The 11,402-nt window shown below is 50.2% G+C and overlaps 1 protein-coding gene across 1 annotated transcript; it reads left to right on the top strand.

Annotated features, from left to right (window-relative positions):
* The first annotated feature begins 2,152 nt into the window (after positions 1-2,152).
* On the top strand, positions 2,153-5,015 carry BCL2L10 (BCL2 like 10). The gene is made up of 2 exons (XM_027644625.1): positions 2,153-2,632; positions 4,115-5,015. Exons 1-2 carry the CDS (start codon positions 2,231-2,233, stop codon positions 4,244-4,246), a joined length of 534 nt encoding a protein of 177 aa, XP_027500426.1. The 5' UTR covers positions 2,153-2,230; the 3' UTR covers positions 4,247-5,015.
* Positions 5,016-11,402: the final 6,387 nt, after the last annotated feature.

The following is an 11,402-nucleotide window of genomic DNA, read 5'->3' as shown; positions in this document are numbered from 1 at the left end:
CGCCAGAATTCAGGTTGTTTTCCTGCTCAGAAGAATCGCAGCTAATGTGATGTTTTCTTTCCAGATCCTTATCTGGAAAATGCAGAGTATGTGTTTGTGGGTGCATAGGCCTCGAGTTGCAGTGGGATGCCAGAGAAAGCTGGTCACTGAAATGCTGGAGCTGTCACTGTTTGGGTGAACCAGATGTGCAGATCACCTTGAGATGCAGCAGTTCAGCTTTCTGCCTTGTTAGGAGAGAACTGTGCTGGGGCCAGCTGTCCTCTCCACCTCAGTGTAGAATTTGTGGTCAGCATGAAGGTGCTTGGTGGAAGTGCTCAGTTTAGGCACTGAAGAAAAGCACCTCCTTAATTTAGGTGCATTGTTTCATTTCCTCTCCTCTGAGGGGCTGGGGAAAGTGCTGAGCCAGCTTGTTCTGAGTGACATCAGTGCTCAAACTGTGACCAGATCCAGTGAGAATGAGGCTGACATCGCATCTTGCATTGGTTCTTACACGGAAAAATCCTGTGGTTCTTTCACTTCAGGGCCACTGCCTGTGGACTTGTGTATTGGGCTGCATGGTCTTGCCACCTGTGAAAAATCATCTTTTTTGTTCCTGAGATAGTGGTGAAAGCATGAAACAGGACAGGCCTCAACTTCCCATCAGATAAATGACTCAACTTCCCATCATAAATGACAGATAAACGACAGATAGAGGAACAGGACACTGAAATACCCATTGTATTTCTTATTTGTTAAAGACTGGCCAGGGAAGATTTGGAAATCCCAGCACTTTGAGACCCCCCCTTAGTCTGTCAAGCTATTTATGTCAGAAACACCTCTATTCCATAATATGGAGAGAAGGAGCTATAGCTGGGGCAGTCACTATCGGACGGCTCCGTCCTGTTAAACAAAAATGCTATATAAACAGGAAGGGTGGAAGAGGATATTGCTAGAGAAAGAGCAGCCTCTCCCTCTTGCTCTCCTGCTGTGAGGAATGCAATAGGAAATTCCTGCTCCAGGATTAACAATCGTAAGGAAAAATAGTTTAAAAAGCATGTGTGTAAAGCTCTTGTGAAAAGTAAAGATATCATTCCAGCTACTGCTCTAGCACATAAACACAGATTGTATTTCCCTGCTTCAAAACAAAACAAAAGCCAAATACGGGGATGAAAAACTAAGAGCTCGCCTTAGGAGCGACTCCAATTCTTGACAGCGATCTGAGAAATTGCAACAGGATTGATTCCAACCATCTATTTTTAGATTTTCTAACAGGGATGTAAAATGGAGACAGCTGTATCTCAATATAGGTGGAATGAAGCCAAGCAGTCCTGTGCTGACATGTTGGTCACCTTGAGCTGGTTGTGGGATGAGAGGTGAGAGTGACCCAGTCCTAGGCAGCTGTGGCAATGCTTCTCCCACTGCAGGGCTGTGCAGTGACAGTGGGTCACAGCCTCACTTTGCCCCAGGCCACCATCAGAACCTCACCTGCAAACCAGCACTGGGCAGGAAGCACAGGTTGGATGTACCCTGTGCTGGATCTGCCGTCGGTCTTGGGGTGGTATTTATGGGAGTCCCACCAGTCTGTGAAGCAGCTGATGGTACTCGGAGCTGGAAGGGCACAGCTGGGGTGCAGGCAAGGTGTCTTGCTGAGATAGCACCATGGTGCTGTGCAAATGACACCAATGTTGTTCTCAGCCATTTTATTTTACACCAACAGTGTGAAGGGGCCCCCCCTTTGCCCCATGACGGGTCCTAATCCTAAATTTTGCCTATATGCCCATCAAAAAGCAAACACCACTGCATTTGCTGAGTAAATACACAAGTGCACTCATCCCATGGTCCTGGAAAACCTACATCTCCTTTGGTGCAAAAAATACAGGTTTGGGGCAGTAACGTGGAAAAAAACTCACAAACCCCTAAACCCTAAACATATTAAAGCAAGTATTTTGATATATTAAAAATATATATTAATACAACTGATATGTATTCATTAATACATTTAATCTATATTAATACAACTGAGCGTTTCCCTCGGCTGCCCAGAGAGACCCGCAGCTCTGCTCCACAAGCGCCTCCCGGGGCATGCGGGCGGACCCTTCTCCGCGGGGAAGGCGCTGCCCCCGCCCCGCTCGGCCCCGCCCCGGAGGCGGGGAGCGCCCGGGCTGGGCCGGGCCGGGCCGGGCGAAGGGGCCGCCCCGCCTCTTAGTCGGCGGCAGCTGCTGCTGCGGGGCCGCCGCCGTGGGCAGCCGCCATGCCGGGCTCTCTGAAGGAGGAGACGGCGCTGCTGCTGGAGGATTACTTCCAGCACCGCGGCGGCGGCGCCGCGCTGCCCCCCAGCCCCACTGCGGCCGCGCTGCGCCGGGCGGCGGCCGAGCTGGAGCGGCAGGAGCGGCCCTTCTTCCGCTCGTGCGCGCCGCTGGCGCGGGCCGAGCCGCGGGAGGCGGCCGCGCTGCTGGGGCGGGTGGCGGCGCAGCTGGAGGCCGACGGCGGCCTCAACTGGGGCCGGCTGCTGGCGCTGGTGGTGTTCGCGGGCACGCTGGCGGCCGCGCTGGCCGAGCGGGGCTGCGGCGACGGGCCGCGCTGCCTGGCCGCGCACCTGGCCGCCTACCTGGCCGAGGAGCGGGGCGAGTGGCTGGAGGCGCACGGCGGATGGGTGAGCGGGGACGGGGGCGGCCTGGGGTGGGTGCCGGGAACGCTCGCCCTCTCCCCGGTTAGCGGGGCAGGGCGGTCCCCCGGCGCCGCAGCGGTGGGGTACGGCCGGGGGGACGTGCCGGGGTCGCTGCCGGCGATGGGAGTGCGCGGGACCAGCGGAGCATCCCCGGGGGCTGCTGGCCGCAGCGACTCTTGGTGGCCCAGCGAGGGGCCTGGGGGTGCCCTGTTCTGCGGCTCAGCCGGATCCCTCGGGGTGTAGCCTCCTGGAACCGCAGGAGTGATGCTGCTGGCTGAGGGGGGGCGAGGTTTGCCTTCCCCCTTGGGTCCGCAGCCTGCGGATGTCGGTGAGCAGGCTAGCACAGGTCCCCTCCCAGGTGTAAGCAAAAACCACCCATGTGCCTGTTCTTAAATACACCTGTGTGTGGAGGCACTCACCCGCCAGGCCTGCGGCTCTTGTTCCTGCTTGTCCCGAAGCCGGTCAGGTCAGGTCGGGCCCGGGGAAGGTGTGGACTTTCTGCCCCTCGAGATGCACACTGAAGGTACGGTTTTTAAGGAGTCCGTGCAGCTTTGCCTGCGTTTCTGCACAAAATGTCAGCTATCCCGCAGAACTGTCCACATTTCCTATTTTCAGTCCTAGTGGAATACTTGGTGTCAGTACAAATAAGCACTAAAAATAGAAAGGAGGGGAAGCAGCCACTGGTTTCGTTGACTTTTCCAGAGACCAAAATGAACTTGGTTTTCCAGTGGTCACTGGTCCATCTGACTGCTCAGAACAGTGTGGTCGTTGGCTGCAGTGCACACTGTCACTTGGCAAAATCGCACTGCCTGTTCGCACAAATTAAAGTGTAAAGAACAAAGTTCCGGAAGAAATTAAGAATATAACTTGTTTACATAGACATCTGCGGAGCAGAGTTCAAACACGACCATCTGGAGTTGTATTGCTGCCACTTCTGATTATCACAACGATCTGGGAGAGCAGCTGCCAGCTTTGCTCTGTCATAGGTCAGCTCTGAGCAGTGTCCACCCGGCCCTTCCAAGAGAGTGTGTAATCAGTCCCATGTCCACCAAAATGGGACCAGCTTGGGCCTACTGTCTCTCTCAAGTGGAAATTTCCATATCCTGTGTTTCAGATGCTTTCTGAAACTCAAGGGGGAACAATGCTGGCAGCTTCCGTCAGAAACTTGCCTAAAAGGGCAAAAATAATGTAATGATAGGCCGAGCATCTCGATAGGAAGTTTGCAATTGTCTGTTGAGCAAATGCTTGTAGCTACTTCTTTCAGTTGCCTTGTGCAAGGGCTCTCACAAAGCATTTTTGTGTGTACCCAAGGCAGTGGGCTTGGACTTCCATGATGAAAATAGAGGTTTCTACAGCTGACAGACCCTGTGCTGGGAGTGTGAACCAAACTGTGCCCAAAGGCTTGTTAAAAGAAATCCAGTTAATCGCGAGCCAAGCAACTCAATGTCCTTTCTCTTGCTGTTCTAGGATGGCTTCTGTCGCTTCTTCGGCAGGCACGGCTCCGAGGCGGCTGAGCAGAGCAGCACCATTGGCAATGCCATCATGGCAGCCGCAGCGGGGATTGGGATGGCAGGATTGGCTTTCCTCTTGGTGCGGTAGGCCGATGAACGGATCTTGCCGTGGGAAAGTACTCTCAAAACTGACAATTTACCAGATTTCACTTTATTTTCTATAGAACAGACCCTCTAAGAAGAAGTCTATATTTTTAAACTGGCTCAGAAAACTGCCTCACCAAACCCTTGGCTATAAACTGCTTCACTCGCTACCCAGTAACAGCACAAACAAACGTGTACTAAAGCACTATTTGTGCGTGTTTAAAACCTGTTGTCTCCAAACATCCTCTGGACTTTCTTTTTGAAGGTGTAACCTAAACTATAGCATGGTTCATGTACTGTAACTTCTGAGTGCTTGATGTTATGCTAGGAAAACATTATGGTGGACTTGCTACTAAACCCTCTGTTTGAGATGTCTTATTTACATGGGGGCAAGTCTTCAAACCCGCCTTCCATTAATACTGTAAAGTGGGCGAACAATGACTGTGATTTAACGTGGTTTATGGCTTCAAATGCTGTGCACAGCACTTGTTACCAAAAGGCAACTCATTGGTTGATTTAGAGCAATTGGTGCCTGTGATGCAAGAGGCATTAGGGCTTAATGTAACATAAGGCTTGATTTCATTACACTACAAGAAGATAAGTATTGATACAGGACAGTAATGGCTGCAGTACTGGTTCTTACTGAAAGGAAAGGAACTTAAATATTAAACCTTAATTGGTATATTGAAATCCAGTGGAGGCTGGAATTTCTCTGGATTTCCATGACAAAATGAGAATTTCCATATATCTTAATATATTTTTGAAGTATTTATCACTGTATAATACTTGTAGCCATGACATCTTTATTTTTGTTTAAAACTTAATGCTGGTTCTTGTCACTCTAGTGTGTATCAAGCGTTGTCTTGTTTGAGTAATATTTCACTCTGTTTTCAACATGCTGTGTATTTCTTTCAATGGTTGTACAAATTGCCTTATGTTTCTGGTAGCTTTTTAATAACGTTCCTGGGTTACTCATAGCGTGTACAATTTTACTATGGTGACTTCAAAGGTGAATAAATGTTAAGTATTTTTATTTTAAAAAAAATTTCTGATTATTTGATCTGATGGGTGATGGTGCTCAGACAGTGAGTGTTTTGGTGGTTACCTGGATGAATCAGTTTCGTATTCACCTTGCTGGTGCCTTGACCTGAAATGAGGAGCTGTGCAGCACCAGAGCAGTGTGATACCAGTCTTCAATGCAGTCCTGCAGTCCACACTAGGGCTAACACAGCCTAAGGGGAAAATCCAGTCCAAAAGGCCCACCTTCACTGCTGCAACTGGAAACAACCTGGTGGTTTTGTAGGCCAAAACTTTCCAAAGTTTACTAACATAGCTGAGTGCAGTCAGGCTCCTCTGAGAGCTGCTCCTGCTTGTAGAGTGTGACAGAGCTCATTTTTTCTCTGCCAAGGGTTGCTGCTGCCTCTCTCTCTCACACACGCATGCTTTTTTACTGAAACTGGAATTTCTGATACATGTTACGGTAACAGCTGTGCAATAGGTAACAATTCAACCTTCTCAGATTAGTAATACTGAGCAGCTGTAATTTTTGAGGGTGTGGGACTTTTTTAAAAAGCAGTCTCATGCTCTGTCTCCAAGTTGGTGGCTCTGATGCCTGTTAAACAGTGCAAGCCTGTTGTTCAGCCTCCCTCCCTGGCTGCCTGTGGACCCACCACCCTGCCATTTGAGAAGGTCTGCCTCTTTGTGGGAAGAGTGGGGTGGCAGGCTTCCTCTTGGGAAAGCTCAGCCTGGCAGCCAGATCAGCATCTCTGTGGCCAGCAGTGGCCACCCTGCTTCTCCTTCTGCTGGCCACCGGGCCCTGGGACAGGCATGCAGCGCTGGACAGAGCAGCGTTGTGCCAGCCAGCCACAGATGTGGGGACAGGACAAAAAGGGACATTCAGGGACGGTAAGTCCCGCGGAGGCAGGAAGGAGCTGGTGGTCCTCCCCCTCACACTGCCCGCTCTGAATAAATGTCTGCTTGTTCTCCGACTTCCAGTTCTCTAAAACTCCAGCCTGCCTCCTCAGCTAAAGGATTAAGAGTGTGTGGGACTGCTGTGCTCAGTTCCTCTCTCAAGTTCCCACAGGGATGATGCCTGCCTGTGACAGTTGGATGCTCTCGGTCATTTGCCTCCAGCCATCTAGGAGGCTGCAGTGCCTGAACTTTTATCTACGGCGGAAGTGAGCTGGCTGGTGCTGGGAAGTGAAGGTAGTTTCAAAAACGTGGGATGCTTAGGGGAATGTATGATGAAAAGCATGGGAAACAACAGGGCAAGGAATGCTTTAAACAGAGGTCAAATATCTCTCCAGTACCAAGAAGAACAGAGATAAAATACATGTATCTTGATTTTCAGTGTAATCTGATCTGGCAGGCCCCACAAAAACAATAGCGGAGAGGATATTATGCTGGTTTTTACAGTATGCTCTGGAAAAGTGAAAAAACTCCAGGCTGGAAATGTCCTTGAACAAAGTCACATGAGCTTTTGGTGTAAACCTGACCCATTCCAAAGTGCAACGTGGAGAGCATCTGCCACTGTTTCTTGGCCTGGGAGAAGCTGGGTGTGGGCTTTCTAAGAGCTAGGAAGAAAGCTGTAAGGCTGTCAGGAGGCTGCAGTGCAGCTCAGCAGTGTAGCAGCAATGCTGCCTGTAGCTTCCTGATGCCTGGAGCCAGGTTGGTCTCTGCTGGGAGCCTGTGCCACAGGGTGCTCCGCTCAGCCCCGCTGAGAGAGAGGGCACAGCCCAGGCTGCTGTAATGTGTCTGCCAGAGCTGTGCTCCCTTTGCCACTGCCTGCTGACATGGGGATTGAAGACCAGGACTTCGGTCACTGAAGCCCCTTGATTTCAGGGCAGTTTAGACTAACTTACATTTACGTGACTCTCTTGATTTTTTTTTTGTTAATTTTTATTTCAGTTTCAGCCTTACAGTTTGTCTCAATGAAGTCTTTTATTTCAGTTCAAAACTGCTGCTCGTCCTCTTTTCTGCCTCAGAAAAGGGAACCAAGATGCTGCTGTTCCTTTCTTTAAATGCAGAAGGAGAGTAGGTGGTGTTTCAGTACAAGGCTGTGTCTAATCCTCATGACATCTTTGGGCTCTCCAGTGCTGCTGTACTTCCCGGGCATGTGGTGGATGCAACAGGCTCATCCTATCTAAAGATTAGCACATGGTAATTGCTGCAGGTTCTGCTGGGGCCCCAGCGTGCCCACGCCTGCAGAATCGTGGGTTGCTTCAAGGCACTGGGTGCTGGCAGGGTCTTGTGTTTGAGGGAAAAGGAGAGAAGATGCTGGCTGAGCTCTTCCATCCCCTGGCTGCCCATACCAGTTTTGAGTCTTTCCTGCTCTGCTGTGTACAGAGACCTTTGCAGGGCTGAGAGGCAGAGAAGGCGGCATTCCCAGCTTATGGGGGTGTTCACAATGGTCTCACTGGAGCTGTTGGTGTTATCTGCTTGTGCTGCACCTGCTGCCTACACAGTTCCCTTCTGAAGGGGCTTCCATTGTAACCAGGGCCAAGGCTGCAGTGCTGTTGCAGGAGCCCAGCTGCCTGCTCATTAAAGGAAAAAGCAATCTACTCATCAGGCTTCTTAAGGGTGCTGAACTAGCGAGTGGGTTTCTTTTTGACTTGGAAAAGATGAGGCGCTGTTAGAGCTTGAAAAACGTGAGTTGCAGAATGGTGTTATAAGGCAGTTGGTGAGCTGCTTTGCCATGGTATGCAAAAAATCTGGTCTGGCATGTCTGGCTGGAGGAATTGGTGCTGGTGCTGTATCCTGCGTGCTGCCATCGTGAGGGGGTGCAGCATGGGTCTGACCTTCAGGGTGGTACCCAAGCCTGGGTAGGATGGGAGAGCCCTGTTACAAATGACTTAGTAATTGGGCAGCCAAAAAACCCCCCAGAGAATCACTGGAAAGAAAAAAGGTCAAGTGCATGGCATTTATTCACATAATTTCACTTCTTCTGCTTATTCAGTTTAGATAATGAAAACAAACTTCTGGGTTTCACTTCCATTTCTCTGGCTGCTTTCTGTACCAGACTCGAACTGGGTTGTCTTTGCCAGGAAAAGATGCCATGTGGGGAGAGCAGGCACAGCTGGAAAATTACTTGCTTTCAGGTTTTAAAAGTGTTACTGATTCCCTCTTAAATACTGCCATTATTAGGAGTGCTTTAAAATGTTACCTTCAAACTGTTAACAATTATCCTGTCACCAACTGAAGTTCTTAAATGAGAACAGGATTAAAAATATAAACATAAAATCTTGGTTTACTTGAAGTCAAATGTAGGAAGTCTAAAAATCAACTCTGTGCTGAACTAATGGGATTGTTTTGTTGAATTTTTTCTCTGCCTGGGCTTGGTCTATTTGTTTAATTCAAATGAGAAGAGGAAGAGAGGACCTGGCTTCCCTTGTCAAGGAGGTCTCCTTTCAAACAGGTAGTGTGTTTCTGCCCAGCTGGAACTGATACTTGCCCATTGGCGATCTCATAGTCTCTGGATGTTCACCCATTTTGTGTCAGAGCTGATGGGTGTTACACATTTCTGTCAGTTAAGAATTAAACCCATTAAAACGGCTGCTTTAATTCAGTTGGGACCCTGCTGGCCATCGGGGTGATTGAATCCTTGGTGGTCTGTAGTTAGAGACACCACAGGGAATTGGAAAAGGCTATATGCAGAAAGCCACTGTAGGCACTGCAGAAATTTTGTGCTCTCTGGATTTAATCCCATTAATGATTTTTACCTGTGACTGCAGTTCACTTGAGGGAGTTCCTGTGTTTGACCCAACCTGCTCTTTTGTTTGTCTCTGAACATCTCAGCACACGGTGAGTAACAGCAGGAACCCCACACCCTGCTTAGGGTGTTTGGGTACTGGCTTTTTTTGTTCTCAAATGTGGCTTATACCCTTATAGGGTGTGTGGGGAAGGGTGTCCAGGTCCAGTCTAACCACAGGGAAGATGTCCCTACTGCATTGTGCCTCGAGAGGAATGGACATGGTAGCTGGAGCTCTGCCCTGGCCAATCTGGCACCAAAGCCAGGAGTTCTTGCTGGCACTATTAATTTGCAATGCATAATAGTAAAAGGGCAAAAGCACCTGGCTTCATCAAAGTGCTGGGGAGAGAGCACTGTCTGTAGTGTGCAGAGCTAATGGCTGGTTGGCTTTTTCCTTGTAGGTATTATTGTCTTTAGAACAATCCCAGACTCTTGTAATTAATTTCTAAGCATTAATTGTGAAGCTCTATGATGAGCCCATTGGGAACTCCTGAAATACAGGCAGAGCCATGTGGCTCTGGGGAGGAGTTGGTGCAAGACAGGCAGCATTAACTCCTGTCTCTCTGGGATCTGCCAGCAAAAGCTCACTTGGTGCCTGACCTCCTGGCACACAGGCTGGACCCTTCTGCTCGTCTGGCTGGACACAGCTGCTTTGTGCCACCACCAGCCTGGGGCTTTCCCACCTCTCCTGGGGCAGAGGTGGTGCTCCCAAAGGTCCCGGCAGCCTGCCTGCTGGGAGCATGGCTGTGCTGAGATGCACCCAGTGCTGTCCTGCCCTGGCAGCATGGGCGTGCTGCCTCTTGGTGCCAAGCACAAGCCTGTGAAGGAGTGATCATATGGGTGCTATACTGGGTGGGTGGTGGTTAGATGACTTTCTAATGATTATAACGCATGAGCAAGAACAAATTCCACCAGTCGTGTAACCTTGTAAAACAGTAGTGGCGTGACCAGTGGCAGCTGAGAGCTGATGGTGCTTGACAGGTAAGGCAAACACTTGTTTCCTGATATCCAGCACATGGATGGTGGGTGCTTTGCTACAGACAAGTGCTTTAAATGTTGAACCTCATTATATTGGGAGTCTGAAAGTGATGGGGTTCCTTGAGCATTTCATACCCAACCGGGATGGTGGCATTTTCAAGCAGAACATGGGATGTGGTCCAACAGGTGACAGTGCTGGATTCCTGCCCAGGCTGTGCTGGATCCTCATGCAGCCCTAAGTGAGGTGGGATGGCTGGGCTGGGACAGTGTCCCTGTGATGGGAGTGTGGGGCTGTCACAGAGCCACTGCCTGCTGAGGGGGAAACCTGGTGGACCTGCAGCCAGCCAGTCAATAAGTGGTTTACATCCTAAAACTCCACAGACATCCCTGAGCTTTCTGGCGTGTGAGGAGTCTGTAAAACATATGCAAGGGTTTAATATTTTCCTCTTTTCTTTTTCTTTTTTTTTCCCCCAAACTCTTACATGCCTTGAAGGATATGTACCTGCAGTGCCTGGCTGGCAGTCCCAGCGTGAGCACCCCTCCTGCTCCTCAGCACAGGTCACTCACAACTGTGCCATGAAGAACCCGCCGTCCCTAAGTGTTCTCGCTGCCAGTCCTGAAGCAGCTCTCTGCCACAGCGACATCACCTTTCCCCTGGTCTAGAAAAAAGAAAAAAATTAATTACTTGTAAACTCTTTTGGAAAGGGCACAAAATAGCACAAACCTAGCCTGAGTATGTTTTTAAAGAAAAATCCTCTGGGGCCCTGTGTATTGTCCTTGGTGATGTTCAGAGAACACCTGCCACTCTGAAACCCTTCCAGATTTCCTGGTCGCTTTTTCCAAGCGTAGGCTGCTCCATGGGAGGAAAAGGTTAAGTGTGGGAGTGAGCAGGGCAAAAGATCATGTGAAACAGAAATCCCGGTGCTGTTTGTTCTGCCATCTGCTCCATACTCCATCCAGGCTGTGGGTGGTTTTCCAGAGTGCTCCTACTCCCCTTGCTGCTGCATGGCTGGCAAAGGGCTTTGAACTGCCCAAGCTCGCACTACAGAGCTGGGTGGGAGCCGCATCCCCTTTCTCCTGGGGGAGTTGCCCTTTGGCAGGGAGAAGTTGGGTGCTGTGGCCTGGCCAGCAGCCGTGGGCAGTACTGATGGCCACACTGAAGCTGCTGCCAAGAGCCTACTCCAGCAGCAATCCAGAAAAGCCCAGACATCAATGCCTTTGGCATGAACTGAGTGAGTGCCGGGGGTATGGGGGCACATCTCTGCCATTCCTGCAAGGAGCTCTTGGGCAGGACAGCCTGGGATTGCTCATGGTTCCATCATTGCAGCAACGCACCAGCAGGGCAGCTTATGCCCACCACCACATGCTGCCACCATCCCCATGAACCAGCAGCAGGGCAGGCTGAGCCCTGCACAGCTCTGTGCCACACACCATC

This window comes from Corapipo altera, unplaced genomic scaffold (genome assembly GCF_003945725.1).
Source record: "Corapipo altera isolate COAL_440 unplaced genomic scaffold, ASM394572v1 50, whole genome shotgun sequence".
NCBI lineage: Eukaryota > Metazoa > Chordata > Aves > Passeriformes > Pipridae > Corapipo > Corapipo altera.
This window is presented reverse-complemented; position numbering and strand designations above follow the sequence as displayed.

Excerpts from the sequence above, each read along its gene's own strand:
- BCL2L10 (XM_027644625.1), top strand. The coding sequence starts at position 2,231 with ATGCCGGGCTCTCTGAAGGAGGAGACGGCGCTGCTGCTGGAGGATTAC. Across the intron at positions 2,633-4,114 it reads TGGAGGCGCACGGCGGATGG|GATGGCTTCTGTCGCTTCTT; the intron begins GTGAGCGGGGAC and ends TTGCTGTTCTAG.